General features: G+C 36.1%; 1 protein-coding gene across 3 annotated transcripts in view; it reads left to right on the forward strand.

Moving 5' to 3' along the window:
* GPD2 (glycerol-3-phosphate dehydrogenase 2) overlaps window positions 1-24560 on the forward strand; it is a 155297-nt gene that overhangs the window by 79647 nt on the left and 51090 nt on the right. For all 3 annotated transcript variants that reach the window (XM_060106452.1, XM_060106451.1, XM_060106450.1), the window contains exons 4-6: window positions 9665-9789; window positions 11072-11169; window positions 12395-12558. In XM_060106452.1, coding sequence (XP_059962435.1) covers window positions 9665-9789; window positions 11072-11169; window positions 12395-12558 — 387 coding nt within the window. The remainder of the gene's footprint in view (window positions 1-9664; window positions 9790-11071; window positions 11170-12394; window positions 12559-24560) is intronic.

Genomic DNA, 24560 nt, shown 5'->3' on the forward strand with positions numbered 1-24560 from the left:
AACTACTGATTAAGTGCCTTTTATTCCTTTTCTCCTTTTGAAAAGCCTCACCTATATTTGCTTTTGTGCATTTTTTAGATATCTTTTTAAAAACATAGATAAGATCATACTGTAGTCATTACTTCGCAGTGTGTTACTTTCAAATAACAGCATAGTTAATCAATCTTTACATGTATATGGTATTCATGGTTTTTCATGGCTAAAAAATTCATCCCAAAGACGTTCTTGTTAATGACTCTTTAGGTGGTTTCCGGTTTTTTGTTTTGTTTCATTCTGCTGTTTAAAATAATACTACTTGTGAGTCAACTGCTGAACCAGCTCTGGGAATATAAAGACTAATAAGATGTGGCCTTGCCCTTGAAGAGCTTATAGTTTATTAATATTTGCTGAACAAACATTTTTCCTTTGGGCAGTAAAGAATGTTACCTAGTACATTAGCAGACGATTGTGGGTGATGACAGTGATGATGATTTTGAAAAGATAAGAGTTTTCAGACCCAGAATGTTGACAAGATTTTTAATACTTATAGTTAGTAACAGCTAAGAAAATGATGTACTTTCAGTATCTCCTGGCATTTCAATTGCTGTCTTTTAAAATAATTGACTGACTGTCTTATTTGATGTATACGGAGTTACGATTTATAAAAAGGATGGATAAACCATAGTTTGTATTTCCTTTATTATGCTGGTAGCCCTCTGAGGGTAGCATTTATAATTAAAATGTATAGAGATGCTGAAGTTAATCTATATTTATCCTTTTACTACAATTTCTGATCGTATCACTAGCCCTCTGAAGTGTGAAATAATCATGGGCATTTGGTTAATGAATTGTGCATTGTTGCTGTTCATTCATGGAATTTGCTCTTTTATTATATTTGATGCTTCACTTAACAACAAATTTTGCTTTCTCTGCGTTTGATATGTTTTTACCAAATTATTCCTGACTGTATCCATTAATCTTTAGTCACATTTGACAAAAATAAATTGCTGTGATCTTTTAAAGTTACCAGTAATAATTAGATTTTTCAGGACATCAAAGTTTTGGGGGAACTGCTAGATGTTAAAAGGCTCATATAAAAATGTTTTCACAAGGTTTTTGATGAAATATTGTGCCCAAATGCAATTTTGGTAATGGATAAACAAAGACCATAGAAGGAAGAGAAAAAGTCATGAAGTTTTCATAATGAACATTTATTTGCATTCTTACCATCTGCATTTTCTTGGGAATCAGTTTTTCATTTGTTTCATTTGGGAATATTATTTTATAAACATAATATGCACAACTCTCCTCGCGTTCTCCTGCAGGTCTCTAGGATCAATAGGAATTGCTTCTCTGTTTAAAACCTCTGTGGCCAGTCCCCAGCCTCGAAGCACGACGATATAGGAGGCACTTTGCCCCCAAAAGAGAGCTGGAATGAAGAGACTCTGATAAATATAGTCACTCCCTCAGGGGGCTTCAAGATGTTTTTTTCAGCTCTTTTTTGTTATTTTATGTGATTTACCTGTATGTATCAGGGGTCAACCAGTACAATTTTGGTTTAAAATCTTATTTATAAACTTAAACTTTATGGCTTCAAAATTCCAGAGAAGACTGCCTCTTGCTAGAAGAAAACATTAATTGTAGTTCTCTTGTTTAAAAATGTATGTGTACTTCTAGTTTATGAATGGTGCCTGGCTAGTAATTCCTGAATTCTCACCACAGTTCCTTCGAGTCTAAGACAGTATAGCATAACGAGTAAGGACACAAGCTATGAAATGAGAACCAAGTGGGATCAGTCAGCTTCGTCATTTACTAGGTCCATGACCTTCAATAAGTGTCCTAACCTTACAGAGAGCCTCAAGGTTCTCAGACATAACGGAGGATAACAGCAACACTCTTCTGCATAAATAAAGGTTTGTGGAAAGGAGCAGGTGTGTGCATTTTTGATTGCATTAAAAACTGCAGAAAAGGGAGAGCCATGGAAGATAGTGCATTTTGGGAATTACAGATCTCCACCGCCTTCTACCAGTGCCCCTCTCCCACCATGAGGGTAGAGAAAATCCTATTTCAGGACACTAGAATTGCAGCAGATGAAAGTTTGCTACTTACTGGACTGCTAATTAGACTAGGTTGCAAATTGCTACTAAAATTAATCTGGAAATTTGATGTAATTTAGTGATTACGTTATAGTGACTGTCTTTGGCAGGAGTAGGGTGGGGAGGATTCGAGAAACTGTGCCAAAGTTATCTGGAAAATTCAGCCTTTGAGATTCACTAGATTAATTTTGAAAAAGAATAATGATAAAGCAGATAGAGCTCTATCAATATCGAAGTGTATTCTAAAGCTACTTTAATTAAAATAGTTTGCTAAAGGAATGGAGAGATTAGCAGAGCAAAAGTAAGAGGCTAGAAATAGATCTGAATACATAAAATTTAAGATATGGTAAAAGCATTTCATATTTGTCATTATTGGTTATTTAATAAGCGATGTTGAAGTATCCGCTTTCCCAAATTTATATTTGTATTTATATATATTATGTATATTTATATTCTGTTTATCATGCTCTCTGTGGATCAAGGATTTAACAATAAAACACCACAAACCTATTAGAAGAAAGTATATGGAAATTTTTAAAAATGGAGTAAGAAAGGTGTTTTTAAGTATGACATCAATAAAGTCATTTTCCTTTTGGCAAATCCTGTTAAGTTTGATTTCATAAAAATTGAAATTTATCTGTGGCAGAAATATAATAAACACCTGTGAAATTGGAAAAATAACATATCAGATAGGATTTGTTTCATATTGTTTTCAACTTTTCTATATCCTTTTGTTTTAATATGTCTATGATGAAACAAAATTAGCTGGATTCTTCTCTTTTTTTAATGCTTGATAGATAGAATCTGTCTTTCAACAGGTGAGTTTGGTCCATCTCCATTTATTTGGATGCTATGTGCTTTTATTTTGTACTTTTTACCTTACATCTTTTTTTACTTTGCTCCATTTCCTTCTTCCTTTCCTCCATATCAAATCAGCTTTGTATCACTCTCTGTTTCCATACGTTAAACTCTATAGATACAGTTGCTGCCACCTTCAAGTCCCATCAGAGACTTTTCTCAAAACCAAATCGAGGCTCCTGCCCTGTGTTGATCTTGGCCAGCCAGCTGGTGGTTCCCTGGCCCAGGTACTGCTCTCCAGGCTGGGTCGATCTTCCTGCCTCCTGGGCATGTCCCAGCAGATAGTCCACAGCCCCAGACAGTGGTCAGCAGAAGCGTTTCCACCCTTCTTCAATCCCTGGATTCCAGCACTGGTCTGTCTTCTTCACCTCTCCCTATCTCTTGCCCTTCAGGAACTGAAATCTTGGTTACCTTTGAGTTTCTAGACCCAGATTCCACCAAGACAGAGGCTTTGGGCCTAACTACTCCGAGTTTCTGCTACATTTCTGGTCCATGAGGTGTTTATTTTTGAATCAACCATGCCTTAAAATATATGTATGTATGTGTGTATATGTGTATGTGTGTACATATATATATATACATGTAAAAAACAAATATATATATATATATATATATATATATATATATATACACACACACACACACACACACATATATATAATTTTCTCTGTGTTTGGAGAGGAAGAGTTTAAAGCTGAACTCGCAGTGCCATATTGGTCAAAATTTTACCTATAAGCAATATTTATAATAGCAAAAAGAGTGTGGTATGGTTTAATAAATTGGGTCCATTCAGTTATTCAGAGAGGTTTATAAGTATTTACAGGGATAATGGCTAAAATGTATTGTAAATTGAAAAACAAGTTGTGAAGAATGAGTTTGTTAATTGTATTTGTTTTTGAAGCAAAAAAGTACACAGGTTTATCAGCATAAAAATTTCTGGTAGAATATATGGGACATTTTTAATATTTAAACTTGGTTATGTCTGGAGTGTATTATTCTCTCTTTTCATCATTTTATATTGTTGGGATATTCCTTCTCTCTGAATACTGGCTGTTTTTATTATAAAATAATAAAAAGTAAAATAGTAAAAAAGTAAATAGTAAACTAGTAAAAAGAGAAAACAACAACAGCAACTTCCTTATTCCCCTGAAACTCTATTATTGTAATTAGTGTTATGGCTTAATACATTTTTGTGCCTCCATAATCATGTGTGAACTTAAGGGACTCAAAGTATGTTAATGGCATGTTCTAACTTAGCATAGTATCTCCATTAATGGTTTATATGTTTCTAATAGAAGAATAGAAATAGGTATAATAACCAATCCAATATTATATAGTTCTGTAAAATGTTAACATTCACCGTTAGAAAATACTAGGCTTAAAGCATAGAATCCTGATCATGAGGATTAACAAGCTAGGATTGCTTTGCAGCTTTACAAGAGTGTTATTTTTTAGAGAAATTGGTACTAATGTACAGAGTGTCTAAACTTTTTGATTTGTGTGTTATTACCTGGGTTCCTCTGGTAGTTATTTCATAGCTATTACTCTGCCCTTTCTATTTAAAAATAGTTAAATAATGCCATATCTGAAAATTTATTATAATGAAATAAAGATGAAGAGAGTTTAAATGAAAATATAATCTTGCAGTACTGTGATAGTGAAGGTAGGAAATAACCCAAGTGTTCAAAAACAGGGAATTGAATAAATAAATCATTGTAAATATTTAATGTATTACTATTCACACATTAAAAGTGAAATTATAGAAAACTATGTATTGACATGGAGAGATGTTTACAATAAATAATGTTAAATGAAAAAAATGGAATGTATCATATGATCCTATTTTGGTAAAAATGTGCATATGTGATTACATACATGCACAGAAAATGTGAACATTTAAACACTCAAATGTCAACTGTGGTTATCTCTGAGTAGTGTGATTACAGGAGGGTTTTATTTTGTTCTCTTTACTTCTCTGCATTTATTATATTGAGCGTGTTTGCATGCATAATAAGATAATCAGTAAAAGGTATTAAAATATGCTTCTGTTCTATTTCATGTTGTAAAAGTTAAATGTCGTACCATTCCTCCCCTTAGATGGTAATTATCCCTCTGTATTCATCCAACTGTCTTGATCCATGAATTCGTTTAGTTGGAAGTGCCTGGTAGCTAGACATTCTCACTCAGGACAGAAAAGGCAAGTCTGTGAAGAGCTGTATTTCGTTCACATCCCTGACCCCACCCAATAGATACAACTTTAACTTCAGAGATGGGCTGAGTATGACTGAAAGGTAGATTTCAAGTTGACCTTCTTCTTCTGCTATAACTAATCTTGTTCTTCCACCAAAGAACTTCAGAGTAATCTCACTCCGAATATTAATACTTTACCACTGCAGTGAAATTCATGAGAATAACTACTAAAAGCAATCAATTATAAAAACAAAAAATCGAATAATCATACCACCCCCAAATGTTCTGGTTCATCTCAGCAGTGATAGAACATACTGCTTTCCATAAAAAGGAACTTCTGAAAAGAAAAGAAACAAGCAAAAGCTATTCCTTATAAAATCTTGAACAAGTTTAGTGAATTATCATAAATGTATAGAGGCCAGCCCTTCACCGGTGGGCATGTGGGGAGGTCATTCTTTCCACTCTGAGAAAAGATCTTCCCCAGTGCCTCACATCCAGCTAGGCACAGTTGCTGGAAGCCTGGATGCATTAGTTTTGGTCTCCTTCAAATTTAATTATTTTACCTAAGATGCAAAATGTTAGCATTGAATGTCACTTAAAAATACTGTTCAAAGACAAATATCATATGATATTGCCTATATGTGGAATCTAAAAAAAAAATGGTAAAAATGAACTTATTTACAAAACAGAAAGAGAGTCACAGATGTAGAAAACAAACTTATGGTACCAGGCGGGAAAGGGATGGGGGAGGGATAAATTGGGACCCTGAGATTGACATATACACACTACTATATATAAAATAGATAACTAATAAGGACCTACTATATAGCACAGAGAACTCTACTCAATACTCTGTAAGGGAGTGCAGAGTACTCTATGGAAAAGAATCTAAAAAAGAGTGGATATATGTATATCTATAACTGATTTACTTTGCTGTACACCTGAAACTAACACAACATTGTAAATCAGCTATACTCCAATAAAAATTTTAAAGAAATACTGTTCATTCTCTTTGAGAAGATAAAACAGTGCTCTCTCTTCACTTCCTTGCTTTATACTGAAAAAAAAAACCCTAAACTTTTATTTTCAGATTGGAGGTGGAAAAAAATGTTTGGATTTTTGAGAAGTGAAACAGGAAGGAACATCTTAGGTGACAGAATCATGCAAGATCATTATAAGACTTTAAACAATTTCATTGTCTTTGCTGTAGTGGGTTAATCAGTTAAGGCAAAAGCGGTTGTAACTTCTAATAATGTCTTGATTTTGCATTACTTTCCTCCTTTCTCATTCCATTGTTCTCATCTAACAAAAATGAGAAATCCAGAACGTTTAGCATAAAAGCAGTTGAAATTTTTAAAATGTTTTCTTTTTAAGGTTTCAAAAACTTTTGGTAATACTTTTAGGTTACATGGTACTTAATATATCAATTTAGCTATAAATTTAGAGACTAAATTTTTATTTTTTATTTTGCTCTGGAAGGAGCAGTATCATTTCTCTTCCGAAATTCTGGTAGGTAGCTTGACGATGACACTGGAAATAATGGGACAAGGAGAAACAGCCTGGTTTGACAGAGAAGCCCATTTTAACTTTTGTTGGTATTCACTAAGGTTTTTCACATAAGTACATGTGAATAACTTTTTTAAATGTCCAATTCTTGCAAAAGCAGTTTTGAGGCTTTAAAGTGTTAGCTCTCACTTAAATATCCTGAAATATCCTCCTGAGATGGCTTGCTAATTCCTAGAGTAGTTCCCTGCCTCACACTGTGTCAGTTTGGGAAAGAAAAAAAAATCCATCCTGATAACACACACCCATAAAATTCTCTCTTCATATCACTCTCCAATTACCGTCTTCTGCCTTCTGAGGCTAGACCCTTTATCGCCCCCCTCATGCTGTGTGGTTCCCCTAGAAGGTCTCCCCACACTCCAGCCCCTGAGTGACAAGCAGACCCTAAATAAGCTGGGCCATTTCAGTCATTTGCCTTCTCTTGCTTAAGCTGATCTTTGCCAGTGATAATTCCCTTACTCCTCCCCTCAACCCATCTGAACACATCCTCCTCGTTGACCCAGCCTTTCTCCAAGACCCCATCCCAGATACAATTAAAATAACTACCTTGGCTGTAGTTATTGTTCACACAGGGAATTGTGTCATCGATAAACTACCCCCCACACACATTTTGTGACTTCAAACAAGAACATTCATTCCCACACAGTGTCAGTGGGGCACACATCTGGGCCCTAGCATGGGCCCTCTGGCTCTCAGTCTCTCACAAGCTGCAGTGCTTCCTAGCAACTCACATGGAGGTTGGCAGGATTCAGATCCTCACAAGTTACTGGACTGAGGCCTCAGTTCCTTGTGACCTGTTGACCAGGGGCTCTGTTGGTTCCCTGACTCAGAACAAGACAGGTTGCTTTATCCAGGAGGAAGTCACAGTCCCTTGTAACCTGACCATGGAAGTGGCCTGCCACCATCGTGTCTGTATTCTGTTGGTTAGAAGCAAGGCACTAGCTAGGCCCACACTCCAGGGTAGGGGATTACATACTAGGAGGTGGGGCTAACTGGGGACTAAGGCATCTTCTCCCACAGCCTGTGGGTACCTTTGGGCAGGTAGGAGCCATAGGCTGGATGGGAAAGCTGCTTATCCTCTCTCAGTTTTATGTCCCTGCCTCGAATGGTGTGGGCATCTTAATGCCGTGACTGATTCCAAGACTGGAAAAGAGGTGTGTTCTAAATAATTCAGCTCTTAAATGCCATTTGAAAGTCAACTTCCTCATCTGATCTTCAACTGAAGAAAAATGGTATATTTTAGTACTGGAAGGAGAACTCTCTGTGTTGGACTTACTAAGAAAAGGTGATAGAGCTCACCAAGGCAGTGCATTATAAGAGAGATTGCAAATGTAATCTCGACTAAGCAATTTGAGGTTTATATCCTGAATTTAATTTCTGACCCACTTTAGGATAAAGAGTCCTCTGCATTTTCAAATGCAGCACCTATGAAACTTTGCTTCATTTTGTTCACTTGCCTCTCTTTGGGTTGGGAGCTACTTGACATCTTGGTCTATGTCTATTTCATTTCTAACACCAGCACTTTACCTGGCACTTAGGCTCTCAAAAAATATGCACTAATATGATATATTTTTCTGTGTGTTTAATACATCCTGTACTAAATTTACTAAGCATTGCTAGAGTTTTCATAGTTGAGAATTTTACACATCTTTTTCTGGCATAAATGCTTAAAAAGAGTGACCTGGGTCTATGATATCTGTAATTTCTGTGTTATTTTGCTAGTTCATTAGAGCATTAGCAGTTTTTGCCCTTGAATCAAAGTTCCCTACTTTCCTCTCCACAGTTTCCAAATATTTTGTCCTTTTGAGTCAAGGGAATTGCCCTGATTTTATGATGACATTTGGGTACGATATTTAAACTGTTAGAAGTTATAAAAACGACCCTTTGGTATTAAATGTAATAAATGGCTCTGAATTGAATACATGCACAAGTTCTCTTATATGAGCTTTGTGAGCCCAAACTGCTCCAGTTACATATTCTCATTGTAATTGGATTCTATGACATTCTCTCATCCCCCAAGAGTATGGCAGGCCATGAAAATTTCTTCTGGCTTGGTGCTGATATACTTTGGGTCTTTTGAAATTTTGGATTTCACATCTAACTAGTGTATGGAACTTGTCATACTGTTGGTCCTCCCAGTCCTGAAGAGGCAGGGGTGTCTCTGCAAGAAAACAAAACAAAATAAAACTTATTTCATTCCTAAGAGATTTATTGCAACCCTCAAAGAAAGCCAGGTTGGGAGGGATGATTTTTAGAACTGACTTGTCTCTGTTCAGCCTCACCTTAACCAAGAATATTGTCTTTTCTTTACTCATGGATACTCTGTACTGGGTTCATTTGTCCTGGCTTGTGTTTTTCTTTGTAGTTCTACAATATTGTGCTTGCATGTCTTCAGTTAGACTATAAACTCCTCAGCATCAGAGGTTATTCTCTTCTTTCTTCTTCTGTTTCGATATCTTTGATCTCTTTTCCCATTTTATACCCACTTTCACACCACTCCAGAAATAGGAGCCGGCACGTAGAAGGCTAGTCTAGATTCAGTCGATGCATCAGAGTTGACTGGAGTTGAGAGGCTGGCACATGTCTGGACTCTCGTAGTGAGGGATGAATGTGAGTTCCAGAAGGCATCGGTAACAATACTGAGTTAACTCTACATGGTTAAAGATGGGTGCCAGACTCGCCTTCGACCCTCGAAACACACCAGTGTTATGTTACTGCCATGAAATTGCACTGTAATATTTTCTAGCTGTGATTCATTCACAGTTTAATATGCTTCTAGTTCTGGTTTGACTTTTCCCCCAGGAAGAGACTAAAATCTCTTCATTATAATATAGACAGTGTACTGCACTTGGAATACAAATTTATCCATGTTCAGAGTAATTTTTCTTGTGACTGTCTCTACCCTGGAGAAGTGCCTTTAATGAATTACATACAAATTGTGTAATTTAAGAAGTTAATTTGGTTTTCTGGTTACACAGGACTAAAAACAGCCCTTGTAGAAAGAAATGATTTCTCATCAGGGACCAGCAGCAGAAGCACTAAATTGATCCATGGTGGTGTGAGATATCTTCAGAAGGCTATCATGAAGTTGGATATTGAGCAGGTAATTGTGTATGCTGGTTGTTAAACAAAAATTGCGACTGTGCTTTTTTCTACCCAATTAAATCAGTTTTTTTTTATGGCTTTTAACATTTCTTCCTATTGGAAATACCTATATAGTGTATTCTGCTGGAGTGTCTTTCAGGAGAGGTGTGCCAGTTTTATTCCTGTAGCATTATGTTTATGGGTAATCAGGGGCTTTTTCTACACAGGCATGTCAAAGTAGCAGATTTACAAAATCACTTTTGGATGTGTTGCTTTTAACAATTGTGATTGTTTTGTTTTGTTTTTTTCCCCACCAATGGCCACCAAATTGCTACTTCCCAAGCAGTTTCAAGGGAACTGTGTTGTAATACATGAGGAATATTAAACTGATTCTCTTAACTGCAGATGCAATCATACTGCATATTGTCACTGACATATTCTTAAGGAAAAGATGATCTGAGTCATGCTTTTTTTTTTATGTCACACTCTGTTGTGTCCAGTCTGCCACCATTTGAAAACTGCCAAGGCAGTGTGGAAGATGACATTTCCCAGAGGAGAAAAAAAAAAAAAAAAAATCAACTGAACTCCCTATCTGCTTTTTGTACATGAAAAACACAGCAGCACTCACTTGACATTGTCAGTTTTGAATCTGTCCCCTTCTCTTATGTGTCTGTTTAGCATCATGATGGATGTGAAGAAAAGAGCATAGGGTTTAGAATCAGATGACTTGTGATGTGTTTCAGCTTATTTATTTAATTTCTATGAGCCTCTGTTTTCTTATTTGTAAAATTAGTATTATGATAGTAATGCTGGGTCTTCAGAGAGACGTAATGAGGACTAAAGACAAAAGCTTTTTAATGATAGTCTGTAAAATACTGTGCAACTCTTAAGTATCATCTCTGCTTGGGCTAGTGGAGGCAAGAAGGAAACGTTTAACATGAATCTGAGCAATCTGTTATCTCTTACATGAGAAAATATAATGGGAGACCGAGAAAAGGGACAATACAGAGAATGCAAGATAAATTGTTACAATAATCTTGTAACTCAAGTCAGGAAAATGTCTTACATCTGGGAACTCTGACAGCATGTTTTTCTCCTATGCAAATACAGTTTAAGGTTTCTAAAAAATCTTTCAGGTTGACAGCATGATGTATTATTAGAAATTTGATTAGGAGGGTGCTATCCTTGCTCAGAGGTAGAGAGGTTTCTGTGTATCAATCAGTTGGCAGGGTGTCTATTTGCCATTTGAAAATATTATGATCTGTTATTGCCAAACTAATCTTCTCTGTTTTGCTTTTCAGTACAGGATGGTAAAAGAAGCCCTTCATGAGCGTGCCAACCTACTAGAAATTGCTCCCCATTTATCAGCTCCATTGCCTATAATGCTCCCAATTTACAAGTAAGCCTTTTGGTATCATCTGTGTACTCTTTGCTTATCTGAGGTCAATAGAACACAGTTTTAATGGAAATAGTTCCTCAGTGTGTATTTCTTAATGTAGTTTTAATTAGTCCTAATCTTTAATCCTTTAAAAATATTTTCCTGGGGCTTCCCTGGTGGTGCAGTGGTTGAGAGTCTGCCTGCCGATGCAGGGGACATGGGTTTGTGCCCCGGTCCGGGAAGATCCCACATGCCGCGGAGCGGCTGGGCCCGTGAGCCATGGCCACTGAACCTGCGCGTCCGGAGCCTGTGCTCCACAACGGGAGAGGCCACAACAGTGAGAGGCCCACGTACAGGAAAAAAAAAAAAAAAATTTCCTTTGTTGCATTTTAAAAAGTGTGACTCTTCCTAGATTACTCTCTGCTGACCCACCTCTAAGGGCTAGCTCTTGAAGGCAAAGGAGGCTGTGTCCTGCACTTATAATTAGTAGTTTTTGACTCCAGTTTCTGAGAGTATATACAGGAGCAACTACATTTGCACTGGGGAACATAAGAGGGTCATTTGCAGACTAAAATGCAGAGCCAGAAAGAATCCTGCTGCAAAATCTGAACTGACATATATCAACTCCAAACCCTAAGCCATTCTGTGTCATTTTAAATTTCCTAGTTAACCAAAACTGAAATTTGGTTTGGAAGTGTCAAATAATCAAAAATTATTAAACCCAATTTTCTGAATGTGGTTAGAGCTATCCATCAAGTTGACTTAAGATGGAATACAGGTGGTAGGAAATACAGAATTATGCAACTCTGCTAGCTGCATGAGTCTTGTGGGGCCTGGAAGCAGATTTTATAATTTTTGTCTATATTTTGTCATAGATTTCTTAGGACATCTTAAGCCAATGATTCTCTACCCTGGGTGTACATTAGAGTCACTCTGATCTTTGCCCTAGTCTAGTTAAATTGATCCCTAGAAACACGAGGCCCAGGCATCTATATTTATTTTTGATGCTCCCCAGAAAATCTAATATGCAGTCAGGTCCAGAACCACTGCCTTAGAGATGATTCATTTACTTTTATAATTCAGCTGGGCTGGTGTCAGAACAGGCAGGCACTTCTCTTGTTTCTTTTGCAGTCACTTCTAGGTATACTTTGCTTTTCTTAATAAAAAGTGTCTTGTATCTTAAAGCGACAGTCTATAATGTTATACTCTGTTTCTAAAGAAACCTTTTCCCCTATTTATGCTGTAGGTGGTGGCAGTTACCTTACTACTGGGTAGGAATTAAGCTGTATGATCTGGTTGCTGGAAGTAATTGCCTGAAAAGCAGTTATATCCTCAGCAAATCAAGAGCCCTTGAGCATTTCCCAATGCTCCAAAAGGATAAACTGGTAGGAGCAATTGTCTACTATGATGGTATGTGATTTTTTTATTTTTACAAGATACTTTTCTCCCACTCATGACCCTTACAGCATATTCTTAACGAGACAGTTTTGCATCCTAATTAATGTTAATCTTACACAACACACAAACATACATGCACACACTCCACATAGTGTTTTGCTTTTAATATTGCTTGAGTTTGCATATTCCTTTTCTTCTTTGATTTCGACTTTGTATCTCATGGTTGGTTTGGTCCATTTTCCATCATTGTGTATTTGGACACCACCTTCATGCCATTTAATTTGTTATGTTTGCCAGTGAACACTTGCCTTATGAATATATTATAATGTTGAAAGCAGCTGAGGATCTGTTAGGTTTTCTAGATGAAACCTCTATTTTCAAGGGGTTATAAACCTAGAGAAAAATGCCCCCTGGGCTGAAATTGACATGTTTGTATTTTGCACAGGGCACAATTCTTGAACATAGAATTTATGTGAGAAGGGAGATGAACATTGCATCTGTTAAACCAGTCCCTCAGTTTTTAATGCTTATTTTATTGTAGTTAGATGTTTTCTAACAGTGACATTATCTAGTACCCATTTGCCACATGTTCAATGTTGATTCTTTGTGTTTGTGTGTGTGTGTGTGTGTGTGGACAATACAATTTTGTACACTTTTATTTGAAGGAACTAACCACTTAATATATCTCCAGATGGACCACAGTACAATACAAAACAACACAGGAAAAGCCATTTGTGAAGTTTTGCTATAGCTTTAAAGGGTGAATGGAATTTGAAAGTAGTCCAAGGATGTCTATTTATAAAGAAATAGCTGGACACAGATAATTATACATGGTCAAAAAGTCTTAGAATTTTGTGGCACAAAGACCCTATAGGGTCAGTGAGGTTTTTTTACCCCTACTATGTGATCTTTTGTATTTAGTGTTAGATATCTAAACTCTTAACATGAAGAAATATTTTTGTTTTTCCAGGAGACTTTGATATTTATACTTCATAACATGGGATATCCTTAAGACTACCCCTACCTTTTTTTCTTCTTCTCAGTGTTAGGTTTCTGAATCAATTTAGCTGTCTTTCAGGCCTTCGTATATGAAAGCAAAATGTGTACGTGCAGATGGGGCAGCGGGGATAAACCCAAGAAGATGTGTTAGGAGCAACAATATTAGAAAAATGTCAAGGGTCTTAGACAAACATTAAAAGCTAGAAAATTCACAGTTTACAGTGCCTTCCAGCATCTGAACACCACGGGGTGGGGGGCACTTAACTACTTTTTTGGTGCCCCTGATTGAGCCTACATGTTAAGGGACAATCTTAACTGTGAATATTCTTTCTCTGCTTCAGACCCTTAATGTTAATCCACTGTAGTTTGGTGGGTGATTATATTAAAGAGGTTTTTGATTCAGGAGGAATAAAAAGGCATTCTGCAAATGGCCCCCTGCCCATCCTGATATGAAAGTGTTTGCGCCCTTTGCCTCTTAGTTTGAATCCCTCCCTTGCAAACTCTCTCAAGAACTTGGCCATTTTCTCTACCATGTGATATATTGAACGCAAACTACTTTTATTTGTTACTTTTGTTTTTTTAGCTTGTGCATATCTGAACCTCCTTGAGAGGAATGTTAGTGGATGTCATATCTGAATTTGTGCCATCTGTGTTATGTTGGTTTGATATTCTTATGAATTATAGATTCTTAACAATTCTACATGGAGAAACCAAGGGAAATCTATGTCATATACTGCAGGAGAAACACTATCCTATTAGAATCAAGAGGAAGAAGAACTTCTTTTATCTAGAATTGGCTTTTATCGTTTGTTACAGGTTGCAAAATTATGAGTTTAGCAAGGATTATTGAAAAGTTAAAAATTATTATTTAAAATAATTTCAAATTGATATTCGAAAATTGATTGTGAAACCCAAGTCTTGAAAAAGTAAAAATAATTCTAGTCACTGGAAATAATTTCTTTTTTAATCTTGTTCTGAAATGATGCAGGTCCAACTATGTCACGCCTGAGGCAAGACAAAACAACAATGTGAAACAGTGTAGTTCTGTGGTTTCACAGCTGTATTCACAGATAGGGCAACTCTTGTTAAAGCTAATGGTGTGATGAACAAATTAAATACCAATATAGAAATAAGGTAGAAAGGAGCATATAGTAAAGGAATTAAATGTAATAAATATGTGCTCACAGAAAGGAAGGGATGACTAACCCTTCAACCAGAAAAATAACATTATTATCCTGCTACCAAAGTATTTCAGAGAGGAAAAAATACTTCCTAAGCATATACCATTGCAATTGAAGTCTAAACGTTGTAATTTATAAGATAAACATTTCTTAACAACAACAACAGCAACAAATACTCTTCTTCTTAAATAATCATTATGAGAATGTAGTAACAGTCTCCCAAATGATTTCAAAATGCATTTGGGCTACACGAAATAACTTTTTTTAACTTAAAAAAATAATTTATTGAGGTGAAATTTACATAACATAAATTTAACCATTTTAAAGTGAACAGAAATAATAATTTTTATAATTCCCACCTTGGGAGGATCTTGATCATAATGAAAAAGTGGCAGAAGTAACTAAATGAACTTTTAAAATCTACAAGAAATTTTGCCAATTAACAGCTCTGGTTAGTTATCCATCACACAGTTACTTCAGTACCAGTGAAAAATGAAAAAATAATGGTGTGAAAATATAGTCAGACAGACTACTAAACATCACCATTAACATGGAGGGACCAGTGACTGAGTCCATCTTTAAGATTCTTTCAAAACTGAGATGTTAGGTCTGTAAGATATTCCCTCTGAAGTACAAAATGTACAAAGGTCAAAATTTTTTTCTTAATTATTCATGTAAGCAGTTGATGCTAAAAAAAATAGTGATGATCATTGCATAGGATTAAGGCAAAGTCTTTTCCTCCACCAAAATCCACAAAGGGAATAAGATAAATTCCACATACATTTTTTTTTCTTTTTATCTTTATTTTATTGAGGGATAATTTACATATAACATTATGTTGGTTTCGGGTATACAACATAATGATTCAATATTTGTATATTGCCAAATGATCACCACCAGAAGTCTAGTTAACATCTATCACCATACATCATTACAAACTTCTTTTTCATATGATGAGGGTTTTAAGATTTCTTAGCAACTTTCAAATATGCCATACAGTATTATTAGCTATAGTCACTATGTTGTACATTACATCCCCAGGACTTATTTATCTTATAACTAGAAGTTTATGTCTTTGACCACATACTTTTAAATGTAGTAATTATAATAGCACTTCTGTGCTTGGCATAGGTATATGATCCATTGCCATATTTTGTTAAACTCTGAGAAACAAACTCACATATGTGGAGGAATAACTACCATCTTTTTCAGTATAGACAAAGTAAATGTCAAATTTCTCAGTAAGATCCATTTGAAGTGAAAGTTGGGATAGGAAGTGACACACTAGGTTATTTTTTCTTTTTATATTCTGTTAGAGAAAGCAATATAGTCGCCTCACTGGTTTTCTGCCTGAGACATGTCCTAGTGTTTCCTCTCTGCTCCTCTCCATATCCTACCAAAGATCCACCAGCTGGACCCTGTCCGTGGCCATTACCACTGATCAGGGGGTCTCCACGTAGAGAGTGTTGTGACTGGTGCAACTCTCCCACGTCAGCAAAAAGTATTTAAGGCACGACAGGCTCGGGTGACTTGGCAGGCTGTGAGGTTATGTGAGCCAGCTGTGGAGGGCGAGCCAGTTTCCTCAGGAACTTACTTGGTCTTCCTCCGTCAACTTTACTTCAATCTCCCTGCTCCCAGAGAAGATCTTTGGTGCCATTCTAGTTGGACCTCAGTCATCCAATCCAGTGCACAGAAAATGAGATATAATTAAAAATCATTAAATATTTAAAACCATTAGATACCCCCATTAAGCTTCTGTAAGATGAAACTGGAGGACAAAATTACAGCTTTAAATTCTTCCTTCTGAGAGTCCAGGCGGTGACAGAGAGAGATGTCTGTTATTTCGAACCTGATGATGCCCTTAAGTATTCCTTATGCACATATGAAAATAGCAACCTACGAGAAATTACATTGGCTTTCCTAGTGTAAATAGAAGTTGGTTACAGCCATGTTTCAAAGGGGGAATTAAAGCCCAGGTTTCACTAGAATATTCATGTTTATTCCAACCTAAAACTCACAGCATACAAATAGATGAATTCAGCTCGTGAGAGAGCAAAGCCAATTTAATCTCTGGCTCCCCTGAGGTAAATGCAGCTCATGGTCCTGCCCTCGCCCCCCCCCCCACAACCTCAGCTATAATCCCTGGCTCCTGGAGGTAAAAATGCACTGAAGTGAGGAAAATTCTGCAGCAGGATATAATGATCCAAAATGACAGGGACAATAATGACAATGAATTTCATGTCTCCCAGTCATGAGCTGGAGATGCTTGACTAGGCTGACTTATACAATTAAATTGTTACAGGTACAGCAGGAGATGCAGTTAGCTGTGAGCTTTGGGGAATGAGGCCTCTGGCAAAAGGCATATTGTGGAATCCAGACTCTTTTGTTAGGGACAAACTATTATTCCTCTAGGCATGCACCCACAATCATATATGTCAATAAAAGAAAGCCTGGGTTAGAGACAAGTCTTTTAAGGTGTTGATTTTATCTACTTTGAAAGCTTAAAAAGAAATCAATTACCCAATAACACAAAGGTGATTTTTTTTTTTTTTAGTCTTATGTTTTCATTTTTGTTTTTCCATTGAGTTCTTGGAACATAAGTCAAATCTAAAGATGGTGCCTTTAATCCTCATTTACATTATTTGCAAACACAATTGTTGAACTATAATTGGGTGTTATCTACTTTAAATTTGGACAGACACATTAATTTCTTCAGAACAGAAATCGATTGAATACACAACTGAATAGTGTGGATTTACAAACAAAACAGCAGTACCATTATGCAAGTTTGTCTCTGTGCTTCTTAATGCAGTTCTTGTGGGGTTGTTATGGTGATTCTAAAGTGGTTGTGTGAACAGCCTCCCGGGTTGCACAAGACCATCCACTGGGGGTAGGAAGAACATATGAGAACTTTTCCTTAGACCTGTTTCTAGCAAATTCCGTTTTTACATATGGTTTAAAGGTCTATAAGTACAATAGTACAGGTAAGTAATTTATAAATAAATAACCATATTGGAGTTATATGCTGACATTTACTCTACTTTTGTAATACTCAACTTGATTTTTCTTTTTTGAACCACTGGGTTAGTAATTTATCATCATTTTAAGTCTATGTCCCAGAGAACTCTTATGTGTGGCAACCAGGAGATATGTACAAAAAGTTTATAGCAGCGCTGGGAATAACTTCAAAAAGGGAAATAATTCAAATATCTATCAAGAGACGAATAAGTAACCTATAGTATATTCTCATAATGGAGTAAAATAGAGCATTGAAAGTGAATGAACTAAGCTAAGCTGAACTCATCCTGAGTTCAGTCTTAGGAAAGATATGTTGAAAGTGGCATGGTAACTTGTCTCACAGTTGTAAGCATCCCAGTCATACTTGGAAACTGCTTTCCAGAGTACCGTAGTGTAGTGGTAGCAGTCAATAATATGGAGGTAGATGACTTAGGATTGCAAATTTTATTGAGTTTTGAGCCACATTACACATCTATGAATTTAGGCTTATAATGTTTTGCTCATGAAGTGTTTTGAGCTTCAAATGAATAATAAATGTAAAATAACTTTATAAGTATAAAATTATTTAAATTTTAATTGTTTTATCTGGGTCAATTTTATGCATATTGTATCGACCATCAGACTTCAACTTTTCACAAAAATGTTCTAAAGCGAAGCATCGGTTCCACAAATGTCCCTTGTATATTTAAAATTTGCAGATTCTTCCAGAAAATTTGCAAAACATTCTCAGGAAAAAGGAAAATATTGTGCATACAAACATGCTTCACATAAGTATATAATATTTGAAATTTAAGGGTTAAAGAGCACATTTTAAAAGAACTTCCTCTAAAATTATCCACTTCTTAGACATGATTTAAAACCTATTTGTTTTAGTATTTTCCCTGTCCATATGCAGTTTTACACTTATAAATTAAGTGAATAATTTTTATCTTGATTTCCTACTGTCAGCTTTTCCATTGTATTTCTCCTCTTGTTTTCTGTGAGTTACATAAATGAAACTGACATTATTGCTCATATAGCAGGCATATATTTTACCCCCGAATGCTGCCTTTTTGCTATTCAGTGTATCTGGATACCAACGAATGCTAAATGAAGTTTGACATGTACCCCTAAGAAACAAAACTTATAAATTGTGGCTTCAAAGGAAACCTTGAATAAATAGGACACATTTGTGTCCATCCAGGCTAACATCCAACATATGCTTTAGCTTCCTGATGATGAGACAGGGCAAAATAGCCTCTAGGAAAGTTTGCAATTGTTTATTGCTCACTTGACCAGCATGTGTTAAATACCAGGCTTTTATTCTCTTATATTTAGTTTTTTTTTTTTTAAGAAAATCAAAAGCACACAAAAGTAGATTTGATCAGGTGTAGCGTATGAGATAGTAATTCACATTGTACCCTGCATATAAAAGCTTAAAAACAGTGCTAAAATTCACCAGTAGAAGGGTATGTAGTGTATATGGTGTTTGAACAAATAGTTCTGGTGCGTTCACAGTAAGATACTTACCTCTCACACTCTTGTTGCTCAGTTGACCCTTTTTAAAAAGATGCAGGATCAAAGGCAAAAGCAAGTGCATCCAAAATTTCCATGCCCTCTTTCCTCCAGTTTATGCCTTCATCCAAAAAATCTTTATGGAATTTCCATTTTCTAAGCACTGTGCCTGGTATTAGGGCCAAATGCATTAAGGACAGAGTTCTTAGCTTTCAGATTTTGAGAGAGTTCACTGCATATATTCCAAATATTGGGCCAAACACGTGATTCTTACTACGGATAATGTTTTGCATTTGTGTAGCAGAGTATGGTTTTCAGAACATTTTTTCCCCATAAATTGTCTTAGTTGATCAAACTCAGCATATACACTGGAATGAGATATCATGATCCCTATTTCCCAGGAGAAGGGGAAGCAAAGTTAAATATCTAGATCAATATTTTGGACATGTGGGGATGTGAAAGTAATTTTTTCCTTGGCTAAAAAAAAAAACTTTACCAAATAAAGATTATAACATCATGGCTTCTTTCAGCTAGCATTAGGTTTTAAGTCCATTATATGCTTTAACAAAAAATAGCCAAATATTGATAGTTCAACAAAGTATATGCATTTTTACCAAGACATATGCAGAAGTAATGAGAATAATAAAATGAACTTCCAGTTTCAACACATAAACTCATGGCTTAATTTCATCTATATTCCTATTTGCTACCCTCCAGCCTCCAGATAACAAATATTTCATCCATGAATATTTTGGTCTGTATCTTTAAAGTTAAGAACTTTGTTTAAAATACAACCACACTTAAAATGTTTAACAATAATTCCTTAAGGTCAAATACCTGGTCATGATCACATGTCAACTATAGTGTCATTACCTTAATTTGCTCCTGATTAAAAAATAAACCCATAAAACAAACAAAATCCTAGTTAAGGTTTATATATACCAATTCATTCTTTTTATAATAGGTTTCCCATCCCTTCCCTTGTTTCCTCATGGTTTTGTTTGACAGTTCCCCTGTATTTCCTGTACATGTTAGGCTTGTCCCGTTAATCTGTTGCTGCAAAAGAAACAACACCCAAACTTAGTGGCTTAAAACATCAATGGACTCTCTCAGAGTTTTGAGGATGGATGGGGTTAGCTGGGTGTTTCTCACCTGGGATCTCTCCTGTGGTTGCAGTGAGTTGGTGGCTGAAGCTGGAGTCTTCTGAAAGCTTTCTTACCTACATGTCTGGCTCCTGGGCTGAGAAGGCTGGAATAGCTGGGGGCTGGTCTTGCATCTCTCTCTCACTGTGGCTTTTCCACACAGCTGGGTTGGACTTTTACATAGACTTCTTATGTGGTGCCTGGCTTACCCCAATGAGTACCAAGAGGCCAAGTCTCAAATGCAAGGCTTCTTCTGACCTAGCCTTGAAAGTCACACAATGTCATTTCTACCACATTCTGTTAATTAAAGTGAATCACAGGGGCATCCCAGATTTAAGAGACAGGACATTACAAAAGCAAGAAAAATAGGAAACATCGTTTATTGGAAGGGGAGGAGGTGGGACATCTTTAGTGATAAGTTACAAGGAGGCTGGATCAAATTGTTTTGTCAAAAATATTTTATAGGTGGTGGTGTGAATTTCTATCACAAGTCTTCTTGCCTCTTTATTTTTAATCAGTCATAATTATTGCCTAGATCAATTTCAGTATGTCATTAGAAAATGGTACTTTTCTAACTCTGTCATTCCAACTTCATTTATTAGTTGGAATAGTTATAATTTCCCTGTATCGACTCTTTGCCTACCTTGAGGTACATTTTTGTGTAAAATCTGGATAAATGCTGGATTCTTTCCATTTATATGCTAGTTTTCAATAATAATGAGTTAGTTTTCTGTTATCCTCCAAGTGTGTTGAGATTTGTTTGATTATCAGTTAAACTCATGATTTTAAATATATTTGATATGTGTCAGTCTATTAGAGTTACTGATGTTCAAACTACTCTTTTCTGGCCCATGGGCACCTTCTCAAGTTGGTTCCTGAGCCTTTTTTTTTTTTTTTTTTTTGAGGTACGGGGGCCTCTCACTGTTGTGGCCCCTCCCGTTGCGGAGCACAGGCTCCGGACGCGCAGGCTCAGTGGCCATGGCTCACGGGCCCAGCCACTCCGCGGCATGTGGGATCTTCCCTGACCGGGGCACGAACCCGTGTTCCCTGCATCGGCAGGCAGACTCTCAAACACTGCGCCACCAGGGAAGCCCTCCTGAGCATTTTTGATAAGCTGTTAATGGTCTATGATGACTTCTGTGCTATCTGCTATGACAAGATATTCTAGGTTAATCTTGTAACTTTCCTGACCTAGACCTGGAAGCAGCCATTTCTCCAATAAGCTTTGACTCCTTCCTGTGGGGAACGGTAATGAGACCATAATCTATTTGCTACGGATGTTCATTGCTACTGATTGGTCATTTCTAGGTTTTTCTGTAGAAAGAGTTAAGAAAAGTTTTTTGCTTAAAGAAGAAAAATATGATGAATTCTTAGACATAATTATACTTTAAATTCATGAGTACATGGCTTTTATTTAATCTCATCAATCATACCTCCAAAAATATTATTACTGAACCAGTTTAAGTTTTTTGTTGTTGTTATTATTGTTCTTAGAGTATATGCCAATGGGAATATATAGATAAATTACTGTCTTTTAAAGCTACTTTTCATAGTGTCTATCAGTGTGGTTATGCCATCAACTCAGTACATAAAATCATTTAAAGTTTGCTTTAGATCTTTACCTTTTAAAGCTGTGCTTTTTAAAAAAAATTTGTGTAAAATACAGGGCTTCAAAGTCAAAATGAAAACAAAGACTATTCAAATAAGGCTAGCTTCTCTCCCTGTTCACTCCACCACATGTCCTCTTTTTCCTTAAGATAACATTTTAAAAAATAGAATTTTGGCATATCCTTTCATTGTGTGTGCATTGCATATGCATATGTGTATATTTTATGTACACTTTAATTTGCTCCCCCTTCCATTTCTTAGGTAATAGTAATACCTTGCTCTTTTCACCTAATATAATGGGTATTTCATTCCTTAGTAACATAAGGAGCCACAAAGTTTTGAAAAGTTGAATTTAAAAAGAGATCCAGGAACCAAATTTCATAGAGTTAAACTTTATAGTCATGTTAGCTGCTTAGGTCAAAATATATGTATTGTCACAGCCTTAGCCATCAATAAACCATATTTTTAAGTTATTTTTCTTTTTATAAGTGAAAATGAAATTTTATTTTCTTTCTTTGGACACCACAAAACAATGGCATATCTACTAGTTTTACCTGTATAGGGAGATTAAAATTAGGCTGTGAGTCTCAAATGCTATTATTGTCATTATTCTCTGATTTGTTTAAACTTGCTAAAAACCTAGTACATATCATCTGCTTGTGTCGAAAGCCAATCTTCAGACTAAATATTCATGTTAATTATAGTCTTTTAAATAGATGGATCTGAGCTTCCCTGGTGGCTCAGTGGTTGAGAGTCCGCCTGCCGATGCAGGGGACACGGGTTCGTGCCCCGGTCCGGGAAGATCCCACATGCCATGGAGCAGCTGGGCCCGTGAGCCATGGCCACTGAGCCTGTGCGTCCGGAGCCTGTGCTCCGCAACGGGAGAGGCCACAACAGTGAGAGGCTCGCGTACCGTAAAAAAAAAAAATAAATAAATAGATGGATCTGTTTTATACCAATACATGAAATTATACACTTCTTAGTAACATTTTATTTTTATATTCTTTATATTACTGGTGAATTTAAAAATTTTAGAAATGAAACATTAATCGCAGTTTACAGTTAAGACTTAAAAGTTTGAGGGATTTTCTACTTTTGTTTTAGAGACATTGGGAAAACAGACTCCCAAGAAATTTTTAAATGAACTGCATATCGAAGCTTAAAGTAACTATCCAGTACAGTTGTCTCAAAGAAGTTCTCCTTCAGAAATATAGTCTCTTAGATCATTTTTGGAAAGAAAGGGAGAAGGAAATAATTGCCATTAGAATATGGGGAAATAAATATGAAATTAAAAAGGTATAGTGATTGGTCTTCAGGAGCTGTTTTTCTTGCTACTTTATTGTATGACAATGTAACGCTTCACGGATCTATCGGCGCAGTCTCCAGGTACCCACTGATCTACCCACTCTAGCATGTTTTCTAGAATTCTTTCAAGGGGTTCAAGAGTCTTTGCACAGATAAACGTTTAGAAAAAGAAAGAAAGAGAGAGAAAAACAAGAGTCAAATCCATTTTTAATTGCTCTGCACATGACACACAGCGGCTTTCTTAGTGTAACAGAAGGCCAGGCTGGTATCTACCCTCACAAGAAATAGCAGTAATAAAAAATCTCTTCAATTAAAACCCCCCTATGTTAGTTTCAACTAGAAATTCTACAACCAAGCCCTGGTAATGTAATATAGAAAAACTGACAAAAGGCGTTGGTACATAGTTCTTATAAATGAAACCTTGATAGATTATATTCTCTGGTGCCAAATAAACCACTATTTTAGAATGTGAATTTCAAACTGGTTTCATTATTACTATTAATACTTATTCATATCACACTTTACATTATTAAAACACTCCTTAGATCGTTATATCCACCCACAGAAGATATGAACCACACAACCACTTACTTTAAAACAAACTCAGCTTTGCACATTAAATACACACACAAAAACACACAACTGACTTCCCACACAGCTTGTATAACTACTGCTTCTCTACTATCCCAAACCAGAGGCAGTCTTGCATTCACTGTAAAAGTATTACCAGTGTGTAATTTACTGTCTATTCAGAAGAATAAGTCTTTGATTAGAAAATGATAAAAGAGCACAAGGATTAGATGAGCAGCTGTCAGGTTAAGAACAAGTCAAATAACTTGTACTTTATGTCTTTATGTCAAAGATGATTAATACACAACCCTGAATTGACTTGGGATAGGTAACTCCGAAGCCTCTCAGTAAACCAGAAACTTCCTATTTCCCAGGTATTTTAAATTCTTCTCATTTTTAACCTGAGAAATACAGTAATGAGTGGGCTTAGGATTTCATGCAGTTTTCCTTTTCCTTACAGAGGACAAATTGTGACTGAAAGTCAGCCGAGAAGAGGCTCCAGAGGGTTTTCTCTCTCTCTTGATAATTTTTTGTGTGCAAAGCATTGTACCTCAGTAGTTAACTCAAATCTGTTTTGGCAAAAGAAGGGGTGTAAATACATTATTATTTAAAAAGTAATCTGAATACCCTCAAGATTTACAAATCAGACAAATTCACTACTCTTGTCCCCTTAAGAGAATAATATAAACCCAAATTA

The sequence above is a fragment of the Mesoplodon densirostris genome, chromosome 8 (genome assembly GCF_025265405.1).
Source record: "Mesoplodon densirostris isolate mMesDen1 chromosome 8, mMesDen1 primary haplotype, whole genome shotgun sequence".
Classification (NCBI taxonomy): Eukaryota; Metazoa; Chordata; class Mammalia; order Artiodactyla; family Ziphiidae; genus Mesoplodon; species Mesoplodon densirostris.